The 22,299-nt window shown below is 44.4% G+C and overlaps 7 protein-coding genes across 7 annotated transcripts; 3 read left to right on the forward strand and 4 right to left on the reverse strand.

Moving 5' to 3' along the window:
• Positions 1-1,210: 1,210 nt before the first annotated feature.
• On the reverse strand, positions 1,211-2,653 carry BYT42DRAFT_562772 (ras-like GTP-binding protein RYL2). The gene is made up of 6 exons (XM_051567509.1): positions 2,459-2,653; positions 2,294-2,390; positions 2,171-2,223; positions 1,827-1,937; positions 1,601-1,768; positions 1,211-1,467 (listed from the first exon to the last, which is right to left on the reverse strand). Exons 1-6 carry the CDS (start codon positions 2,508-2,510, stop codon positions 1,322-1,324), a joined length of 627 nt encoding a protein of 208 aa, XP_051425206.1. The 5' UTR covers positions 2,511-2,653; the 3' UTR covers positions 1,211-1,321.
• Positions 2,654-2,741: 88 nt separating this feature from the next.
• Positions 2,742-9,038, reverse strand: BYT42DRAFT_562780 (uncharacterized protein). The gene is made up of 17 exons (XM_051567510.1): positions 7,606-9,038; positions 7,363-7,521; positions 7,212-7,299; positions 6,542-7,105; positions 6,328-6,455; positions 6,129-6,257; positions 5,998-6,065; positions 5,200-5,936; positions 4,855-5,119; positions 4,705-4,788; positions 4,513-4,640; positions 4,377-4,445; positions 4,216-4,302; positions 4,076-4,144; positions 3,881-3,964; positions 3,647-3,788; positions 2,742-3,573 (listed from the first exon to the last, which is right to left on the reverse strand). Exons 1-17 carry the CDS (start codon positions 8,859-8,861, stop codon positions 3,170-3,172), a joined length of 4,461 nt encoding a protein of 1,486 aa, XP_051425207.1. The 5' UTR covers positions 8,862-9,038; the 3' UTR covers positions 2,742-3,169.
• A 1,070-nt stretch (positions 9,039-10,108) lies between these two features.
• On the forward strand, positions 10,109-12,779 carry BYT42DRAFT_612217 (transcription initiation factor TFIID component TAF4 family-domain-containing protein; the record flags this gene model as incomplete). The annotated part of the gene is made up of 7 exons (XM_051571603.1): positions 10,109-10,610; positions 10,721-10,806; positions 10,889-11,148; positions 11,222-11,575; positions 11,656-11,773; positions 11,830-11,956; positions 12,019-12,779. The coding sequence occupies 7 exons, from the start codon at positions 10,109-10,111 to the stop codon at positions 12,777-12,779; spliced, it is 2,208 nt and encodes a 735-aa protein (XP_051425208.1).
• Positions 12,780-13,005: 226 nt separating this feature from the next.
• BYT42DRAFT_612218 (putative methyltransferase-domain-containing protein) lies at positions 13,006-13,943 on the forward strand (the record flags this gene model as incomplete). Its single annotated transcript, XM_051571604.1, has 2 exons — positions 13,006-13,540; positions 13,618-13,943. The coding sequence occupies 2 exons, from the start codon at positions 13,006-13,008 to the stop codon at positions 13,941-13,943; spliced, it is 861 nt and encodes a 286-aa protein (XP_051425209.1).
• Positions 13,944-14,363: 420 nt separating this feature from the next.
• On the reverse strand, positions 14,364-17,612 carry BYT42DRAFT_562788 (uncharacterized protein). The gene is made up of 9 exons (XM_051567511.1): positions 16,997-17,612; positions 16,808-16,931; positions 16,520-16,735; positions 16,216-16,453; positions 15,281-16,131; positions 15,140-15,221; positions 15,022-15,077; positions 14,862-14,948; positions 14,364-14,795 (listed from the first exon to the last, which is right to left on the reverse strand). The coding sequence occupies exons 1-9, from the start codon at positions 17,545-17,547 to the stop codon at positions 14,478-14,480; spliced, it is 2,523 nt and encodes an 840-aa protein (XP_051425210.1). The 5' UTR covers positions 17,548-17,612; the 3' UTR covers positions 14,364-14,477.
• A 102-nt stretch (positions 17,613-17,714) lies between these two features.
• BYT42DRAFT_562790 (uncharacterized protein) lies at positions 17,715-19,051 on the reverse strand. Its single transcript, XM_051567512.1, has 7 exons — positions 18,925-19,051; positions 18,790-18,850; positions 18,621-18,713; positions 18,308-18,551; positions 18,164-18,241; positions 18,015-18,101; positions 17,715-17,947 (listed from the first exon to the last, which is right to left on the reverse strand). The coding sequence occupies exons 1-7, from the start codon at positions 18,960-18,962 to the stop codon at positions 17,763-17,765; spliced, it is 786 nt and encodes a 261-aa protein (XP_051425211.1). The 5' UTR covers positions 18,963-19,051; the 3' UTR covers positions 17,715-17,762.
• Positions 19,052-19,759: 708 nt separating this feature from the next.
• Positions 19,760-21,660, forward strand: BYT42DRAFT_592740 (major facilitator superfamily domain-containing protein; the record flags this gene model as incomplete). Its single annotated transcript, XM_051570642.1, has 5 exons — positions 19,760-19,918; positions 20,009-20,034; positions 20,132-20,361; positions 20,447-21,253; positions 21,329-21,660. 5 exons carry the CDS (start codon positions 19,760-19,762, stop codon positions 21,658-21,660), a joined length of 1,554 nt encoding a protein of 517 aa, XP_051425212.1.
• Between the last annotated feature and the right edge of the window lie 639 nt (positions 21,661-22,299).

Raw genomic sequence — 22,299 nt, forward strand, 5'->3', positions numbered from 1 at the left:
ACCCAGCATCGCCCCGCGAGGATTATGCAATGACTGCATCACTGACGGCGGTAGGGTGACCCAGGAAGTCATGTTCTTGGTTCTGCTCGGTGAAAAATAGCGACGACATTCGAACCAACATACGTTTGCGAGCATGAGTTTCTTGCGCTGTTTCTCGAGTAGAAGGTTCGTAGCCTCCATTGCTGTGAGTATCGCCTCTTGTTCACTGCGTGTTCCAAGTTCTTCATTCTTCATGGTCAGACGATCCGGCATCGTTTCAATGACGGAAAAGCTCGCATCAACGGGCTTTTTTGACGTCTTCACCGGCATACTCCGCACTTCTATCTCCACGTTCCTGCGCATCAGTTTCATCACCACTGTCGACGCTCTCTCATCGGGTTGTTCTCCTTGAATCTTTTCGCTAAAAATGAACCAGAAAATATCGAATCAGTCAGTCATATCAAGCTTGACGCGAACAATGCGCGCCATGAGAGTTGCAAAAGTGTTTTTACCTGATTCCAACTTCACGAGAACGGCTGACATCAATATGTTTAGCAAGTTGGTCTTCCAAGATTTCGGAAAGTGTCGGGCAGCAGATGCAGGCATACAAGATAACTGATGCTTCTTGCTTACATAGATAGCATTCTGTTCTAGGGACTTCCTCGGTTGCATGCAGAGAATCGACCTTAGTGCTTCTTCTGCAGATGCATAAGCACGGTTGAAGTCGATCAACACTTGGTACACTCCAAACTTCACTTCCAAAAATTGAAAGTATTCCCAGAGAAAGTTGAAAGAATTGGCGTCCTCTGCTTGCATTAATGCCACCTTTGTGATTCAAAGGGGTTCTTCCTTCTTGCTTTGACGATAAGCACGGGCATGAGGTTCGTTTCGATCGATCGTCGTAATGATTGAACGAAAGATGTCTACGCAGGCGCAGCAACTAAAGCAGGACGGAAACAAAGGAGACGCGCGGCAAATGATGACGTGCGCTGGCAAAGCAAATTCATTGTTTCTCGAAGGAAATTTTGAAGTGAAATTTTGGAGTATGCCAGGTTGTTGGCCAAAAACAATCTACAATTTGATTTGATTTGCAAAGCTGTCCAACCTTTTTTTTTCTTTTCTTTCCTTTCAAGAAGGAAACGAATTTCAATATTGAACAATGAAGAACCTATGAAAAAAGGCCAATGGAATGGTATCTATGCTTTAAAAAAAAAAAAAAAAAAAAAAGGAAAAAGGCAAGAAAAAAGAAAAAGTAGCGAAAGAGAGAAAAAAGTGGATGTAACTGATAATAGAGGAAAAAGTAACAAGCCGAAAAAAAAATAGAAAAAAAAGTAATTAGGTATTAGAGATATCCGCAGCAAAGGGAAGAGTTGGAAGGCGTGTCTTCGACAATCGTCATGGTAGGCTGTCTTTTTCTGTCACGAGGCAAATACTGTTTACGTTCCACCAATGCATGAGTTAAATGAAGAAAGATGTCTTCGATAGTACCTACAGATAACATATACAAAATCCATTTCAAATGTCACGATTTCAGTAAGAACGCCAAAAAAAAAAAAAAAAAAAAAAAAAGCCCAACCCCAACCGAAAGAAAAAAATCTAGTCTTCTTATTAAATTTTTTACCATCATCATCTTTTGCAGAGACTTCATAGAGCGGAGTCTCTGGACCCAAGACGCGCGTGACATATTCCCGTGCTTGCTCCAGTGGTACTTCTCGACGTGTTTGGGCCAAATCCAACTTGTTGGCCACGACTACGATGACCAGGTCTTCAGTCATGTTCCTTTTGAGCTCTAACTTTCCCCTTGAATGTTAAATCACTTTGGTAACCAGTATGCAGCGGGGTATCACCTTCAATCCACGAATGCATCTCCGCAAAGCTCTCTTGCGATGTAAGATCATATACCAATAATGCCGCTTGCGCTCCTCGATAGTACATTGGTGCCATGGCACGAAATCGTTCTTTTTATACAGATACGGATATACACATTAGAATTGCAAGATCACCTTTGTCTCTCTTTTTTTTTTTTTTTTTTTTTTTTTTGTATTGGGTACTTTTCCACTCTTTTTTTTTTCTTTTCTCCACTGTCTCCTTATTTCTGTGAACACTTTTTTTTTTTGCGTTTGATCCTATCGTTGGAGCCTGCCTGCGCCTTTTTTTCCCCTCCTGTTGTAAAATGCTGTGAATACTGTACCTTGACCGGCTGTATCCCATATCTGCAATCGTACTTTGCAATGGTCGACTGTTCTTGAAGTGAAATAAGGTCTCCAGTGAATAATGAGGAGCTTCCAGGACCCGTTGTGAAAAAGACACTTACAATTTCTTGGTCATGAACGAAGCTCCAATAGTGGATGTGGAGTTGGGTGAAAAGGTTTTGGATATGTAGCGTACAACCAACGAAGTTTTACCAACGCCTAATGTTGCAAACTCTTTTTTCAGTAAAACTCAATGCCACGGTGTCTTCTGAAGTAAACCTACTTGCCTTGACTCCCCAAAATGACGACTTTGGCTTCTAATGTGGAAGAGGCGTACATGCACGGTAAATTTAAAAAAACAGGCAATGTCAAAAAAGCAGGGCAAGGAAAAAAAAGTGAAATAAAAAAAATCAAAGTGGGGAAACAAAAATGGAGCTATGAAAAAAATATAAAAAATAAAAAAAATCAGCGAGTAAGGAAAGAGGGAAAAAAAAAATAAGAAAAATTGATTGCATGAGTGCACCTGAAAGGGAAAAAATATAAACTATAAAAAAAAAAGATGGGATGTTCAAATCGTTGTATCTTGATGCTCTTCCTTTTTTTATATATATATTTATTTTTTCTTTGTCAATACAAGAAGCACTAAAAACTATGTGAGAACAAGATGGGCCCCAAAGATTGATTCTCAGGAAGCTAAAGTAGGAAGTCGAGAGATATCTCTTTTCACTACCCGTTTAACTCGCCACGATTGTTCATTGCGTTTTAAACCTGCACGCAAATCTCGCAACATTTGCTCAAAGCCGCCTTCTTCAGCCAACGCATCTGCTTCGGCCAGCAGGGAATGGTGTTGACGGTCGTCACTGGAGACACTTTCCGAAGACGTCGATCGTGACAACAGACTGGGAGAGAGGAACATAGGAAATCGCGGAGATGGGAGTAACGCTTCTTCTTTTTGCCGTTTCTAAGTTACAATATTTTTGGTCAATCATGGGGCCACTCTATTTTTTTTCACCCTTGTTCAAGTCACTCACAATCTTCATTTCCTGCTGTTTCTGTCGCTGAAGTGCTCTTTGACGCGCTTCATGGATCTCCACTTGGGCTCGACCAAATGACATGGTAAAGGTATTGATGATATCGAAAAACTCTTCCGATTTCACCACGGTCGGGTCTTCTCCGTAGTAGACAATCAGGTCTCTGAGCTTTTCTTCCACGTCTTTGGCCATAGATTTCAGATCGTCCACAATAGGCTCCGCTTCGATCAAGAACTCCTCCATTGCCTCCGCGAAACGATCGATTTGCAGCATTGATGTCCTTCGTCGTCGGTGCATATTGAGTTCATCCTTGATTTGGGCAAGGCTACCACTCAATGTATTGATGGAAGCAAACAGCGTAGGTGGGGAAACTATGAAAAAGTAAAAGTAGACGCGGAATGAATTCGAAACTGTCACGGTTGAAAGAACGTGCATTGTTCTTACGTTTCGCAGCGGCCTCGAGATGAACAATGTCATCTCGGAAGTCCACCACATCATCTCCAGATTTGGTTAAGAAATATACAAGGTAGTGAAGCAAAGTAGGCATGTTAGTGGTTCCCTCGCCTTCGGCACGTGTATCTCGCATCTATTTTGACGTAACAAGACATGGCATGAGAATAAAGTCACCTGAGAAGAGGTGATCATTGGCGATTATTTCAATGTGCCTTTATGATTTACCTTGAGAAGTGCGTCCAAGTGAAATCCGTAAGCATTTCCACGGATGGTTTGGCCGTTCAAATAGTTGCCGATGGCCAAGACCGTCTGTTGGATTGAAAGAAAAAAAAAAGAAAGAAAGAGATGGGCAAGGTATAACCTGTGGTGAGTTCCATTGCAACCATAGTTAAAAAGAGCAAATTCTACTTTTTTTTCTACCTTGAGCACTCGCTTGAAGCGCGCACTTTCTCTCAGCTCGCAAATAGCGTTTTGAAGTGTATCCAGATTCTAATGCAATCGGTCATTTCACCTCGAGGACAGAAAAAAACCTTCAACTCATGTGTTGCATTTTTACTTACGGGAATAATTTCTTCCAATTCGTACTTGAAGCGTCTTCGGAAAATCATGCAGCTCACACGATCCGCCAAACGAGGGATGTACATGATCTAAGTAATCAAGAGAGCGTAAGCTATCTAGAGAATATCCATGGTCATCATCCATCATGAAAAAAAATTCTTACCGCTCGGAAATAGCGTTCAGCATTGCCGAGCAATTCCACATCCTGGTCGTATTCCTTGACAATTTCAATCTATTCGACAGGAAAAAATGTAAATAACAAAATGCTGACAAGGTTCATGCGTCCCCTCATAATATACTTCTTCTTTGGTGGGAATATACTGGCGTATCGCGACCAGGTTATCGATGGTAAGACGATGATCATCAATATTCCAAATGGCATCTCGAATTTCGGGATAGGTCAACTTGATACGAGCCAGCATAATGCCTATAAGAAAATTGTCAATGACATTGAACATTCCAGCGATATTTGTCTGCAAATTGAAGCTAACCGATATTGTTGGCGCGATTGAATTCGAGTAGAGTGACCATGCCGGTCTTGCGACCTGTTGGTTGTCCTCCGTTATTGTTGATCTCTATAAGCACGCACAGAGTTAAGTGAACATATCCGAATTTTAACAATAAACGAACCATCATCTTACGTTTGCAGATGCCTTGGGGCTTTTTGAACAAACGTTCCAATTCGTTGGTGTCAATTTTAAGCGCATTGTAAACACTATCTGGAGTACTCTGTTCTGACGCGCGTCTTGAAATATTGTGCACAGAAGATGCATCATCGGATTCTGCCTCGCTACTGCTGCTGGTCAAAGGTGACTCTAGGCTGCTGTGATCGAAATCGGTCGACAGGATTTCTTTCCACACAGTATTTTGAATCCGCTCAGGCGTCAATTTGGACCAGAACAATTGCTGCGCCAACAGGAACACATTTATATCAAAACCTCCTCTTTTTTATTGCCTTGTCGTTTGCAAGCATGGCCAAACCTTACCTTCATGGTAATATTGGTGGATGGATGAGCTTGGCGTAAGCTGTTCTGGGCGTCCAGCAACGTGTTGGTGCTGTCGGTAAGATGATCCGAGATGGAGGGAAATGTGTAACACGTTGTGGCGGAAGGTGACGCACATGGTGGGCTTTTAGGCGAAACCGAGTTTTCCTGAAGCGACTTGAGATTGGGGAAACAAAGATTCAGGGCTAACGGATGGAAATATTTCGATGATCTCGAAGCACTGCGTTTTCTAAAGTTTCGTCGTGCGACAATCGAAGGCATCAGCATCTGCGGTGGTGGCGGTGGTGGGGGTGGAGGTGGCGGGGGAGGAGGCACCGTGTCAGGTCCTGGTGCGCTCGCATCGGGTGCAGGCGTGGGAGGCGCCGTGTACGTTTCTGACCGAAGCTGTTCCTGTTTCTGATGTGCCTGTTGCATGGATACGATTTGGTGATCCTTCTCCTGTATCTCGGCTTGGAACTTGGACACTTTCATCAACAACTCATTTTTCTCTCGCCGGATCTTGGCCGTCGCTTCCTCATTTTTTTGAATCATGTCTTTCAATTCTTCCACCATATTGCGTAATCCTTCGACATCTTCCATGTTGTTTCGGTTCCCGTCCGTCGCCGTCGCATGAGCCGATTCCTCGTCGGCCTTTCGATCCAATAAAATATCAGACGACAGTTTACCGACAATCGGTTGCGTGGATAATAAGAATTGCTGCAATGCGTGCTGAAAGTCATCTAATACAAGTGTTTTAATCAACCTTTTTTGTTGTTTGTCTGCAAAGGATGCGTAACATACCAGTGGATCGCACCGGTTTCAAGTTTTTGGAAAAGATGCTGATAAGACTCCATACATCTTGCACAAATCTAAAAGGAAAATATAAATTCAGTCCCCTACCGTTGCGATCGCTTCTTACACCAACTCTTTACCTCTTGTTGGATTTGAGTTTATCGCTTCCAAGACTCAACAACTCACTGACACTGTCGACAATGAGATAGTAGATATCGGGTTCTTCCGAATAACCTTTCAAGGCCGCCGAGATCATATCAGTAGGTTGCCTAAAAGAAAAGTAGACGATAATCAGTTGACAAGGTCTGGTGTAAACCGTGGATTTTTGGAAATACTTGCATGTGCCAAACACTTTGACGTTTGGTCATTTCCACTTCACGCAACAGCTTCATATCTGATCGTTTGCCTTGAAGGTACTTGTTGACATGTTCCTGCATGACATCCGGTAGCTCGGCCGTCTCCAAACTCTAACCATCGTGTCATTGGTCAATTATCCGCACTACAAAAAAAAAAAAAAAAAAAAAAAAAAAATATATATTGCAGGCGAGCTCACCTTTAAATAATCGTCCAGGCCACGACGTTCGAGTTCAGCACGAATAGAGCGACGCGTTTCAATATCCTCGGGCGAGTTGGCAAGGGCGTTGAATAAGCTAACGATAGATGCCTTGGATTCCCACAGCAAGGCTTCGTCTGTGTGCTGCTGCGGCTGTTGCTTCCATGCCGGTTTGCCACACAGACTTTGTACTAACCGCTCGAATCGGTACTGTTCTCCTCGCACTTCGGAAAGCACGAGTAAAATAAAGTCGTAGCCTTGTTGTGATAACAAACACACCGTCGATAATATTTCAAGCGTGTGAATGCATACTTTGAAGACGACCGTAGACAAAGCGGTCAATGAGTCATCTTTCGAATCCGATGCATCCGCTCCAAGGGGTTTGGTCATGGTCGATGTGGACGGAGACGGTATTTCCTGGGACGCCACGGAGCCTTGCGACGGTGATCGTGTGAGGGTGGAAACAGTATCAATGCATATTAAGACTGAGGCAAGTCCAGTAAATAGAGCAAAGATGAGCTGATGGAATAGATTGGGTCGCATCAAGATCTGCTGCTGACCGATCTGGCAACCCCATGACGAGAATAAAGCAAGAAAAAAAAAGTTACAACGAAGAACCAAAAAAGCAAGGAGATAATGCACCCCTGGTCTGTTTTCTTTTGTCACGAACCTCTGTGTTCAATAAAGCACCAAGGCACTTTAAGCATTCAAGAAGACACAGTTCGTCGGATTTCACCAGTCGTTGACTGTCCCGTTTTCTGGTAATAGCAGTGGTGGTTAATACGGGTCGGATTGAGTCACGAGGCAGCAGGGATGCTTACTTTTTCTTTTTCGTATTTAGGCGTTCCAACACGCCTTCCAAGGCACCAAGGCCGTCGTGACGTCGTGAAAGAAACTCATTGATCCAAGAAATGTTTCCGGTGGATAACGTTACCTTGAGACCGGTGAGATGCTTGGTAATCGAATCCATGGGCGTGTTTCTATATCAAAAATTCTACATTTTAGTTTTGCTGAAAGTGGGTGATAAAGTGTTTCTGCACGCGGTTGGGCGTGCGATTAAAGACCTGCATCGTAGTCGCTCGACAAAGTAGTAAGGGCTAGTTCGATCCCTGCAGCGTTTAGGATCGTCTGCGTTGACTAGTGTGGAAAACTGCAAGCCGTCTTTTCGTGACAGACTTTGGAAGGGTTGTGCTTTGGTGGATTCGCTTTTTCGCGGTGTGAGATTCAGGGGTTGGCGGGGGAGTGTATTATCAAACAACAGCCATGCCGCGGCTTCTTTATCTTCATGTTGGGCCAAAGCATCGAATTCCAGGATCATCGATCCGACTTTGGAGTTGCAGTGATTGCCGACCAACATGTTACGACGACGGTACTTGTAAATGGCCGCTCGTCCTTCGGTGGCCGCCATGGGTTTCCTGGTGGCCGGCTTGGCCGGTTCGACGGAATTGGCCACGGCGGATGTGTCTTTTTCCTTGGTAGCCGCTGCCGTCGGGACGGTTGTCGTCTTGTCACTGCTTGCCAAGCTGTTGAGTTGACTTGGTCGACTAGGCAACCGACTACCGAACAAAAGCCGGGATGTATCGCTTCGTTTAATAGCGGCCGCTTTCTGTCGAAACCCGCTGCGTGTATTGGAAAACAGGGAATTGCTGGAACTTGACTCGATCAAGCTTTTCCGATGGCCGTCTTCTGCTGGCGCCGGCTGTTTTCCAGACGCTGTCGATGTACTGGGATTGGAGGACAGTGTACCAGCGGCCGTATTACTATGGGTTGTGGCACTGGCGCTGGTGCTTGGACTGTGGTTGTTATCTTTGATGTGTTGGTTTTGTTGCAAGAGATAGAGCTTCCGTTCGCGCGGCAATTCTCGAAGCTTGTCTCTTTGACTCGATTTCATATTCAGTTCATCCAGCAACGTCTCAAACTTGCTGTGCAGTTCGTTGTCCGTGAGATCCATGTCGACGGGTGGTTGCGGTTCCTGCTGGTTGACGAGTTCGGTCGAGATGGACTCGCAAGACACCGACGGTGTGACGCTGCTGACACCTCCGAGCCAAGCCGGAAGAAGACTTTTGCCAAATCTTGATGAACTGCTGGTTCGTAGGACGGGTGGATGGTCATGATGACTGTCGGGGGTTTTGGAAAGTTTTAAACGAGTTGGAATGGAGGAAGTATTGATTTGATGATGCGATAATCGGGCGCTTCCTTTCTTGGGATTGGAAGCTTTGGACTTTGCTGGGTTTTCGTTTGAGTTCATAGCTGCATCAGCGACAAAGGAAGGGAAAGGTGGTCGTGCATGCGAAGTAGAAGGATTATGAGCGCCTACCATGAATTAAAATAAATATCTAAGATATGGAAAATAAAATAAATAGAAAACAAAAGGAGAGGAAGGGGAGACTAAGAAAAAAAAGAGTGAAAGAGAGAGTACAATCTAACGATTTAGTTATGCAAAATAGACAGAAATAAAACAAGAAGAAGGTCGAATAGATAGAAAGAAAAAAAAAACGATATAAACGTTACAGACGACGAACAAGGGGTCGGGAGGTTTTATGGAGCATCTCAACATGAAAAACAGAGGCAGCGAAAAAGTAGTTGTTCCTGAAAGGAGCATATTCATCCAACGATGGCTGATCCTTTTTTCTGGGACTACCCCTTCAAATCACTCTAATTCTTTTATTACTTTTTTGGTATCTCTTTTCTCCTCCCCTCCCCCGGCTCTCCACCCCCAAAAAATAAAGTACTCCTGCCATGGCTATTACTTTCATACACGGTGTCAAACATAGCAATTCATTTTCAAGTCTATGTTTGTTTTCGTCATCCTACCATATGATTGGAAGTGCACATCATTATTACTCTGTCCATACTCATAAAAAGGCAACATCTCGTGGTATCGATCGAGTAAATTAACCATTTCATTCAAGTGCATACCCGTAACAAAGCAATGTATAGAAAAAGCCATTGTTCACATTCTTTTTCCCTGACAACTACAGTCCATTGATAAATGATTTTTTAATTGTCACTTTTTGCTATCCTTCAACATATGAAAAAAAAAAAGCAAACCCTGCGTTTGCTCAACCCCGCATCATGTCTGGGCTCCAACATCATGCATTGAAAACAGCTAACCAGCCTTACCGAAATCTTTTTATCTGTGTCCAGCTGGCTAGTTCTCATATCAAAGAGTCAGACGGCACAATTTAACACTGTTAAGCATCGAGGGATCCATTGTGCGGACGACGCGATGCAAAGATGTTTGCAGGTCAGCAGGATGACGATCCGGATTTTTCTTCCGATACAGTAGCAAAGTACGACATGGCAGCCGCAGTTATACGTTGCTATTGCTTGAGCAAGATGCAGAGAAAAGAAAAACCCTACACACAGGAGAGAGAGAGAGAGAGAGAGAAAGACTACAATGGTATGCAGGTTCATCGATTTCAACGGTTCTGATTGGCCAACATTTATGAGTGGTGACGTAGCTTTGTACAAAAAAAGTTCGGGCTTTCCGGAAAATACGCGGGCAACAGCAGCTTCACGTTCAGATAGTGTCCATTTTTTTTCCTTGCTTCAAACGTTTCTAGCATGTCAAAGGACAATTCCAATGGGTCCAATCGTTTGCAGAATTTAAATTTCTCGCTCCCGGACATGTTGAACGATCATGGGTCGTTGAATAATAATAATGCGAATTTCCAGTCCATCATGCAGAGTTTGAATAGTGGAGACACTTCGTCGCCGTCCATGGCTCATCTTCCTGTCGAACTTCAACAACTGTTCAGTTCCAAAGCGACAGACGATTTACTTGCCAGTGGAGCTTCTCACAATACTAATCCCATGAATCAACCCAACATTACCGACATGGCATCCATGTGGCACGCAAAGACAAACGATAAGCGATCCGATCCGTTACACACCATGCCGTCGAATTTACCGAACCCTGTACCCTATATACCTCACCTTCAAAACGCTTCACTACAGCAGCGTCCGCATCCTTCATCGCTATCTCATCCTGCTGCCTCACCGGTCATGTCAATGAACCATGCCAACATGACCGATCACAACTCGATGCCTGCTCCTTCCACTGGAGGTATACATTTTTATTTTCTGATACCACTGTTTATTCAAAAAAAAAAAACCAGTTCGTATGGGTACATATTGAATATTCACCAATTGGATTTCTATTTTTTGTTTGGTTAGGGGCTACGACTTTGCTGGAAAAACTTCAATCGCAATTACCGCCAGAGCGAAAAGAGAAGTTCATCCAACTGTTCTGGGAATTGACGGTACGGGTTGATTGGCGGCAGAGGATGTTATTGACAATCATTTCGATTATCAGTATCACTCATTTGTGTTTGTATTTGACAGAGTAATTCCTTGACTCCCGATCAATTTCTGACACAAGCGAATATGTTGCTTGGACCGGAACAATATCAGCAATTACTACTAGAGTTGAAAAACAAGCCATCTGCGAATCCATCGGCTGCGAGTTCCTCAGCCGCCACTGCGCCGTCAACTCTACAGCAGTCACCATCATCCAGACCGGACAGTTTGGGAGACAGAAAGAGAACCATCAGTAGTTCACAGTTACGCGCAGAAGATACACAGCGAGCCATGTCAGGGTTTATGTACGTTTTTGCGCCGTGGTGGTGGGATGGAGCTTTTGGGCCTTTTGTGTTGATCTCTGTTTTGATATTGTAGTAGTCCGCAGTTAAAGCGTGCAAAGACGGAACATATACCAATGAGCATGCCCCTGAGTACACCCACTGGTGGCAATGGTGCACCCATGTTCCAAACACCCGGTATGCCCACCACACCCTCAGTACCGACTACACCAGCCGTACCCAACACACCCAGCATGCCAACGACACCAGCAGTTCCAGCAACGCCTGCTGTTCCAAATGTGTCGACAGCAACGCCCAACATATCCAATGCAGCCAGCGTCTCAGGAACGCCAGCGGTACCAGGCACACCCGCGACACCAGGTGCCCAGGGTACAGCCGGAACGCCAGCATTACAGATTCCTCGTACCATTGCTCCTACTACACCTACAACGTATGTGTGGCTGATTTTATTCTTTACTTCCAGAGTCGCTGAGCTAACTAGTTTCTTTTTTTTTTTGCGACTGACTACAGTAAACCACCGACCACCTCAGCATCCTCCACGTCCGCCCCATCCGGCGGTCCCTCCAGCGATCGAATTGATTATGAAACACTCACCGATGTCATGGGCTATGCAGGCGTAGACCTAAAGGTACGTGGAAACGATCTTATGTCATTCAAAGAAGAGACCGTTTAATCGCCCTGCAGGAAGAAGTAGAGCACTTTTTAAAGGATGGAGACGCTATTGGTGGTGTATTACCCGATGGCATAGATCGATCAAAGATGCAAGATTTTATGAATACAGATATGCTACGCGATATCGTCCTCAGACATGGTGAGCATCGCATCGTCATCCAAATAGATCCAAAATGTATCTGACAGACCATTTAATCTTAGCAAAAACGGTGGCGATAAGTAAAGTGGATTCTGACTTTATCTCTTACCTTGCCCTGGCGACACAGGATCGAATTCGAACATTGATTGAACAAATGATCACAGCCTCCCGGCATCGAGTACGAACTCAAAGCTTCAAACCTCCACCCACCGACGACAATGATCAACCAGTATACAAAATTGTCGTTGAAAAGGATGTCAAGAGGCAGCTATTGGCTGTGGAACGAGCAGAGCGCGAAAAGGAGCTGAAACGAAGATCATCCAGTGATACGACATCGGTATCGGATAAAAACGACGATTCGGCCAAAGACAGCAAGAGCCGTCGTCTTGCACTAAAAGAAGCAAACGAAAAGGACGAATTGCAGGCACGTAATAAAAATACCAACGACACTGCCCTCATGAGCGCAGGTGGGGTACGGAAAAGCTGGATGCTTACGGGGATTATGAAACGATCCCAACAATCATTATCAGCGACAATCGCGACGAACGGTGACGGAGAAAATCAGCCCGAAAGCTTGGATCTCCCCTCTGTTTCTAAACGGGAACGTGGCCGATACCTTGCATTTACGAAGAACTTACCACAAGATCAACTTTCATCTGCATCATTGTCAGCATCATCCATTCGATTGTTACACGGGAGATCGGACGATCCAGGGGTCGTTACGGTTCGAGATGCGATATTTGCCATGGAACAAGATGCTCAAGCAGGAAGAAAAACGGGTCAGCGAGCATTACTAAAATCATACAGTCATTGGTTAAAATAGTTTAATAGGAGGGAAAATCATAGTAAAAAGGAAAAAAACATCTTTAGAAAAGTGTTTGGTTTGGCAAATCAGAAAATTTTGTAGCTGCCTTGTGAAAAACTTCATTCAATTTCAATCACTTTTTTTTTCTGCCCACAAATTGAGGGGGAATTTTCAGCAGTCCGTTGCCCAAAAGTGAAATTTTTCTTCTTTTGGCTGACATTACCGTTCTTGTCGGGATCCCCACATGGCCAAGAGTCGAGTAAAGAAACCCATTACATCAGCTGCGCCTACGTCTGGAGCCAAGTTTAAGCGGTCGCGTGTAGAAACGGCTCGTCTCATTCGCCGATTTCACGTTCTCAACAAAGAATTAGCGAAATGTCGCAATGAACATCCAAAGGATACGGTCAAGGAGAAACAGATTCTTGATGAAATGGAGGCCATGGGAGGTTTGGACTGGTACCAGCGAGCGTCCCAGCTAGGGCAGAGCAAAGAACGAGGAGGTGATTCGTCGAAATGGCTTATACAAGCATTAAAGACCGAGTGCAAAGCGATGGTGGATACAGCGAAAAAGCCATTGCAAGTGCTTGACGTGGGCGCGGTTCAGCCAGACAATTACAAGGCTTACCAGTCATGGATCCAAGCTAAACCCATTGATCTGAATCCACAGCATCCGGATATCGAGAAACAAGACTTTCTGCGTATGCAGCCCACTGACGCCAAATTCGATATTGTATGTCTCAGCTTGGTCGTCAATTTTGTCGGAGATCCCAGAGATCGAGGTAAAAGAAAGAGAAAAAAAAAAAAGTAATGCTTGGATTATCGGCTGACAGGCCATCTATTTTACGTAAACGGTTAGGTCAAATGCTACTGCATACTCGAAATTTCTTGTTCTCGCCTGTGGTGAAAGATCGTCTGCATCTACTGTACCTTGTCCTGCCGTTACCGTGTATCGACAATTCGCGCTACATGTCACACGATCATTTGATGGCCATGATGGCTTCCATTGGATACAGTCACTGTATCAAGCATCATTTTTCAAAGAAATTGGCGTATTACTTATTTGAATACAAGGCCAATCTGCGTCCCAAAACAGCGTGGAAAAAGAAGATTTTACCACAGCAAGAAGGTGGAGGACGAAATAATTTTGCCATTGTCATCGATCCTCCTTCAGCGACAAAGTAATTGTCCTTCTACTCTTTTTTTTTTTATATTTCTTCATTTTGTACATAATTAGCGTTTAGTTAATGGATATCATGGTTCTTACTCGGGATATTCGTTTTTGTCTGTGAACGGGATCGGGCGTTTCTTATTATTTTGTTGCCTATGTAAGGAGCACATCCCGAATGACGACCATATTATCGCAGTTCCATACCGCATAGAGTATCATGATGTGATTCATCGGTAAATGGATGGATTGTTCGAAACTCTCCAGTGATGCCATTCTCGCCAACAGTATATGATCGATCAAATAATGAACGCGTGGCTCTTGGTTAGCGTATGAGACGTTAGCTAAAAATGCACAGCGGCTGGTTACCAAGCATCTACCGGTTCCTTGGCATGTACAGCTCCATATTCTCACAATGTCACTTAACCTCGTTGAGGCTCATCGACTTGAGGTGGGAGATCATCTCGGTCATTTTTATAAATTAAAACGCTCTATTTGATATATACATTTAACGACGATCGTAGTATTTACAAATGCATTCTTCACTCTTTTTAATTGTCTTGTTCTTCTTCGTCCTCTGGCAAATAGCCTCCTTCGAAAGGCTCACTGACAAAACCGCCGCCAGCTACCTCAGTTTCCTGTTGCTCTTGACGTGACTTTAAAAATGATTCCCATTTGGTCTCGACAGCTTCCGCCTTGTCCTCCTTATTTGCGGGTTCGGCAGTGGGAGCTGTCGGCTGTCCATAGTCTTCTTCCACTCTTGCGTGGATCAGAACACCCATAATGATCTTCCGCCAGCGAGCATACGTTTCTTTTTCATGCTTCGCAATGGCCTTGTTCGACTCGTTCTGTTCAAATTCGCCCCAAGCCTACACGGTCGATACATATTTTAGCTGTAGATCATCCCAACCTGTCAACCGTCATTCATGTGTTACCTCCAAAAGCATCTGCTCTGCTTCTTTTGCTACAACGATGCCTCGTGTCACAGGCACTGATCGTCGTTTCACAAAATCAAACCCAACCTACAGTCGCCCATTGTCCATTTATTAGATAATGTGTGGGCATATCGAAACGTTTATCATTGTATGCTCTTACCACTGCGTCTGCAAAATCCACGCCCAGTTTACGAGCAACCTTGCCAATACCGTCGACTGTGACATCAGGGTCAGTCCTTTGCCCTTGCCTCTTTTGACAATCAAATCACTCCACTTACTGGGAATATGCGCTGCACCTTCCGGTAGCATATCAGGCGTAAACAGGTCAATATTTCCGTACGCATTGCGTGGTACTCGACCCTTGAAAATGCAAACACAGTTTAGTGTATTTTTCAAACTATACAGCAAGCTTTACTTACATCCACAACAGGAGATGGTTTGTAGGCGACGGTTTGCCATTCACCGTAACACCCGACTTGCAGGGTCTCGCCTTCTTGTTTGGCCAGTTCTTGCATTCGCTTTTTTTCTGCCGTCACGGCGCGAGCATTAACTCGCTTGATCGGCTGTTCGCCGTCTCCAATCACCCGGCCGTATTTCATCCAAGTTTCCGCCGTGTGCACGGGTTTCACACACGATCTTGGGTAGATTTTTTCGCCTTTGATATGCCCTAGGACCGGTTCCTTGGGATGCAACACTTCGAATTTCTTGAGATGCCTTTCCAAAGCATACACGGGATGATTGTTGAACCCTTGAATAGATGTGGGCATGGCTTCCTGTGTTTCCGCGGCCTCCAGATGCTGCTTCTCTCGTTGTTCTCGAGGACCATGCTTGCGACGTTGGATTTTGTTTAACAGCATGTCCGACCACTGCTGCAAACCGCCTTCTTTTTCTCTTTTGGTCAGCTCACGATCTCGCAGTTTCACGGCTTTACTGTAGCGAGAAGAATACCGCCGGGTGACATCCGTGCAACCATCCTTATCGGCATCAAATGCAAGCACATACGAAATGATATTCCGACGATCCGTGCTGGATGGTTCCATCGCTTTCGGTTGATCAAAAAGGCCTCGAACTGGGTCGATGCAGATCCACTTTTCGTTGTGAGTGTCATACACTTCGGCCCACACCGTCGGTGGTCGGGCTGTGGCAAGCTTTAATTTGGTGTCAGTTTCTTCGGCGTTGGGTGTGTCTAGCCGAGGTCGAGGGGATCGGAAAGGAAACGCCAAATCTTCGGTGGGTTCAGGCAATGCTTCCTTCTGATCGTCCGCAGCAGCTGAGATGAAAAAGAAAGGAGTCAATAACGCGCACGACGGTCAAACCTCCAGCGTGTATGTGTGTGTATAGGCCAGTAGTCTACCTTTTAACATCAGGTTGTTTGCTTTGTTGCGTTCATTCTCTGAACGTTGTGCCGGGACACGGTACGGTATGGGCTGTAGTGAAGCAACCAGGCGGACATCAAAATCAAGGGCTCTTAAAATGGCGATAAAAAGTTCGGCAGAAGTATCACTTGTTCCGGAGGGTTTGGTCAATTTCTCCACAAAATCACGCGTGTCTTTGATGGTTTCACTACCGACATTCCGCGTATTGGCAAGCCCCTGTCCCCATGCCCTTTATTTTTAGTAATTGTGGAGAGGTATTACCACGGCCACACGAACACTTACTTGCAAGTTTTCGATGGAAATATCATTGTCAGCCGCAGTCAGAAGAGTGTCAATTTCATTGTATGTCCAAGTGAGCAACCCGGGGCCTGTGAGGGTGAAAAACGATTTCCACCAACTGAGAGCCCATTTGAGAGCGGTTTGGAATTCATGAAAAGATTCCTCTTTGCTTGCACTTTGATTCTGGATATAATCGGGTATCACTGACAGACAAACAGACTATACGTCGTACGCATGGTTAACCGCAAAAATCGCGAAGCGATGATTGAAATTTCCATTATTCGATTTTACCTGGACATCTTGCGAGGCACACCATGAATTCCGCAGCATATAATGCGCAATCAGCGCCACAACGTGACTATTATGGATCCATTCACGCACCATCCGTTCATAAGCCATTTCCCACTTGGAACGTCTAATTCACGCATAGATTTCAGTAACAAGAACAAGTCGCATCATCATCAATGGTCAGCCACTTACTTTAGAACGGCACGAGGTGCTTCAAAAACGACTTCGACATCGTCGTATACTTTTTTATGGTCGTCGACTGCTTCACCAACCTCGGATTCCGGAAGCGAGGGAACATCAACGGTTTCCCAATCCATGTCGTCGTCGCTCTCTTCAGCTTCGTGGTCAACACTGTCCGTGGGTATTGTATTTTCGTTAGAATGTTCGTCTGAAGACCAAAATCGTGATTCGGCGGCTGTCACTTGAACATTGCTGTGCTCATGGTCCAACGCCGACTCTCGCTGCGGCCTGTCGTCTGGCAACTCAGGCGCTTCAACATGGCCGTCATCACTCAAAGCACTGGTCTCCTTGAGCTCAGGCTTTGCTTTTTTCGGTGTTTTTGCATTCTTTTTTGATGTCGCTTTACTGCGGTTTGTTGAACGCGCAGGCGTCGGTTTGGAAGAGCCTGCTTGCACGGTGTTTCGCGAAGAGCGCGTGACCCGCTTGGTCGGTGGGGGATCCTCAAAGTCATCATCGTGTGGATCGTTGCTACTTTGCGATTTCGCAGTTCTTTTTTTGGCCATGAACAAAAAAACACACAAAAAAAGGTGGTGCTACTTAAAAGATATGCGGGACGATCGGTTTGTCAATGATGAATGAATGAGCACAGAATCGGTCTTCCAAAAAAAGAAAAAAATTACATGTTGCAGGAATGCCCACTCCACTGATGCACCGAAAATCTTGGATTTTGGTCGGGTATTTTTAATTTTATTATTTTATTGATTCATCTGTCAAATTTTTATTGCAATGGCTCTCCAAAGGGGACGGCTCGTAAAGCGCCATCCAAACGGATAACGCTACCATTTAACATGACATTATGGATGACGTGAATCACTAGATCGGCAAATTCGGTTGGCTGCCCAAGACGCTTGGGGAAGGGGGATACGGGGGCCTTTACTGCCAGCTTGTCAAGCAACGGGGTAGCTGTATAAAAATCACATGAGAAAAACGCGTTCAGGACTGCCAATATCGACCAAATGAAATTTCTTACCGAAAGCACTAGGAGCAATCGACATCACGCGGATACCATAGGGGGCAAGTTCGTTGGCCAGTGGGAAGGTTAAACCCGCAATCGCCGCTTTTGGATGCATGTCGGTCAAAATCCTTTTGGTTGAGCATGCGTTTCATAGAAATATTTACCTTTGGATGTACCGTAGCCTACGGTAACTCCGTCTAAACCTAAAATGGACGAAACAGAAATGATCACTCCACGTTCACCTACAAATAGACATGTTGAGTAAAATCCCCCACGTTGCATCACCACTGGTGATAAAAAGTCTTTACCATCATCGTTGAAAGGTTGGTTTTTTATCATGTAAGGTACCACCTTCTCAGCCACGTTATAGCTCCCAAGCACGTTGACCTTCATGATGCTCTCAAACTGTTTATAACTGGTCAACATTCCGTTGGGTCCGTAACCTGGAAGGCTCGTTGGCGGTACGATAACACCACTGCAAAGCACCGCACCAACAAGGGGAATGTCTTTGTACACGCCCATAGCCGTCTCGATGGCCTTGGTAACGCTTTCCTAACGTTCCCCATAAGATGTTGTGTATCAGTATCCACAGATACAATAAAAAACCTAGTGAAGCCTTACCTCACAAGTAACATTGACCGAACCAGGACAGTAGACTTGACTGCCAAGTTCTTCCACCAACTTTTTGGCTCTTTCTGCGTTCAAATCCAAGATCTAGACGTTCCACAAAAAAAAATAGCCTCAGTCAGGATTGGGTTTGACTCATGAAGATTACTTATTAAACACTGACCACCACATTGCCGCCATGTGATACGAGAGTTCGCACCACTTGTTCACCAAGTCCACTGGCTCTACACGTTCCCAACGTATTAGGTCACATGAGTCTAGTTTATCCGAGAGTGGGGGAGTTTGCTGTGTAGCTTACCCGCCTGTCACAATGAACACCGAGTCTAAAATTTGCATGTTAAAGAGAGAACAAATGAAAAAAGTGAAAGAAAACAAAGTCGAAAGAAAAAGCGACAGATCCAAATTCTCTCACACTTTTATTTTGCCCATGTTCACGAGGCTTTTGTTCGCTGAAAACGTAAAAAAAAATGGCTTTTTATTTGATAAACTGGGCACATTTGCCTCCTGCAGTGAGGGGATGCTTTTCGTCGGACTTTTTTTGTTCTGACAGGCAACCGAAAAATCTATTCATCGCCAAAAAAGGAAGATAGGGAAATGTTGAAACTCCGAGGCAACACCCGGTCGATCCGACGTGATTACGGTCAGCGATTCCGGGAATAATGTCACGATAATAGTGTAGCCATGGCTTTCCATTTGCCAATACAATGCCAAATATTCCCATATTGCAATCAAGTGTGCCTTGCTAATATGTGACTATTTCGAATGCCATTGACGGATGAAAAAAGAAACAATATCGCTTTAAATTACGTAGATTCGCATTGTGCAAAATAAAAAAAAAATTATGCTTGTATCTTTTATCATTGACCAATCTATTCTATCTCTGTTTCTGTTTTAACCCCATGTCACGTTGTTTCTGAATTTTTTGGACAATTTATATAAGAAAACGATCGTTGGATGAGTGTGTAACCTTCCAGATATTGTATCTATTTTTCTCTATGGTAACCTCGATGGCTCAACCATTCAATCGCATAGAGTCGTCAGCCACCATCGTCGGCGATCATCCTGCCGAACCTAAATTACCAGATGTTTCCAGGGAGCATGGGTCTGATGATGATGATGACGAATTACTACAAATGAAAAGATCCATACATTACGGCCCTGTGGAGGAGGAGCCGTATTCAGTCTTCTCGCTATCGAAAAAACGATGGATTGTCACGTTGGCTTCAGTGGCCGCTTTTTTCTCGCCCTTTTCCATCAACAGTTATTACCCGGCAATGAATCAAATTCAAGAGGTAAAAAAAAAAAAAAAAAAAATCGAAACAGCCCCAAAAATGGAAAAAAGCTGATAAATTGAGGTATTTCCTTTTTTTTACAATCGATAGGAACTTCATGTTTCATCGCAAGAAGTGTAAGTGAATTTTTTTTCTATTCAATTGGTTTCATTTCTGTTTGAGACCGTCCCAATCAAATACTTCAAATACTTATCGACGATTGAAATCATGCAGGAATCTTTCCGTGACGGTATACATGATTTTTCAAGCTATCACGCCTTCCATCTGGGGCTCGATGGCCGATAATCAAGGTCGACGCCCTGTCTATCTGTTGACACTTTTCATCTATATCCTGTCCAATATTGCCCTGGCTTTATCCGTGAACTATCCCATGCTGCTTATCTTTCGTATGCTTCAAGCCTTCGGAGCCAGTTCCGTCGTGGCTATTGGCGCCGGCACCATTGGTACGTTTTAATGCTACCTTTTTTACTTTATGCAAAGAATCCTTTCCTAACTTTCTTTTTTTTATTTTCGTTTTTTCTTTTTTAGCTGATATTACTGTACCCGAAGAACGCGGTGGCTACATTGGATGGTTTTCACTAGGGTTCACCCTTGGCCCTGTACTAGGTCCTGCTATTGGCGGCTTCATTTCTCACCTACTCGGTTGGCGTTGGATTTTCTGGTTCTTGGCCATTGTATGCAGCGCCCATTGGCTGTTGATGGTCTTTACGTTCCCAGAAACACTTCGATCCAGAGTAGGCAATGGTACGGGGTACGCCAATCCGACCCCGCAACAATGGTGGCATCACCGAAAAGAACGCAAACAACGCGAAAAACAAATCCAAATGCAATCCATTGACTCTGACGCACAGAGTATATCTGACACTGCTTCTACGCATACAATGGTGGATCCTGAAGCGCATCACAGCAAGTGGTCCTGGTTGATGGCGCCTCTTCGACCGCTCATGTACGCAAAAGAAAAAGATGCTCTTCTCCTGGTCATTGTCAATGCATTCCAGTATGCCGCCGTTTACACCGTCACTTCCACGCTGCCATACTTGTTTAGCCGCTTGTATAATATGAATGACGCCATCATGGGCGTTTCATATCTTCCCAATGGATTTGGCTCTGTCTGTGGCTCTGTCCTTCAAGGTCGACTCCTAAATCGACACTATCGAAATATGCGCAAACGAACCATTTTGCAAGGAATCCCCGACGATGAATTCCCGCTGGAATATACTCGATTGCGTACATTTTGGTTTTATGCCCTTGTGTATAATATAGCTATGATCGCTTATGGCTGGTGCCTTTACGTGAGTGCTCCGTTGGCCGTTGTCTTGGTGATCCACTTTTTCTGTAAGTTTTTAATCATCATCAGTTTCTAAATGCCGCAAAATACTCATGCAATTTTTTTTTTCTTTTGATCCACAGTTGGTTTCACATCGCAGGCTATTTTCAATTCGATCCAAACTTTGTTTGTCGATCTTTTCCCTGATAATTCCGCCACGATTACGGCTTGCAACAACTTTTTCCGTTGCTTGTTTGGTGCTTTAGCCACCGTGGTGATTTTGCCCGTCATCCTTGCCTTGGGTCCAGGGTGGGCTTACACCGTGGTGTCGGCCATTTTGCTGGTTTCTCGCTTGCTCGTTTTCGTTGTGATGCGTAAAAGTCCCGGCTGGCGTCGTGAACGTGAAAAGCGCAAAGCGGAAGATGCTGCTGCCAAACATGATACCTCTTCCCCTCCTTCTTCTCCTTCCCAATAATCAAAATACCCCATGTATTTTTTTTCTTCTTTCTTATTCTAAAAAGAAGTTTTTTATCCTGTATTTTCTAAACATTTTTCCCAAACCTTACTTCTAATATTCATACTGGTGAATGATCTGCGTTCATTGTGAATCATGTACTACGAACAAAATAAACTTGTATGCCACCGCGAACAAAAATTCAGGAACAATGCTAATATTCGTCGATGCTTCCCTCTTTAATATTAAAACGTCATGATGGTTGAATCATCAGCGATCTGCAAATAAGATGGATTGGAATATGCCCCACACCCCACGCACTCTAGGACTTTTTTTTTTTTTTTGATGCTAAGAGCAAAAAAGGCAAATCAATAGAGGCCCGGATTTCCGCAAATAGATCAAGCAACGTAAGAAAATGGCGGGTCGCGTGCAAACTTTTGTGTCCGCTCACCGCGGCCTTTTGAATTCATTAATGTTGTGGCAGGCACCGATTTCCATTGCTGGTCTATCCAGTCTCGATTAGCGACCAAAAAAGAAAAACAACTAAAAACGAAAAAAAAAGCTTTCTTTTCCGCATCGTCTACTTTCTATTCACACATCACACGACCATCGATCCTTGAACAGTGCGTAGCCTTGTGTTGACCGGATCGTTCTATTTTT

Source organism: Radiomyces spectabilis (genome assembly GCF_025331425.1).
Source record: "Radiomyces spectabilis strain NRRL 2753 chromosome Unknown BYT42scaffold_4, whole genome shotgun sequence".
Lineage (NCBI taxonomy): Eukaryota > Fungi > Mucoromycota > Mucoromycetes > Mucorales > Radiomycetaceae > Radiomyces > Radiomyces spectabilis.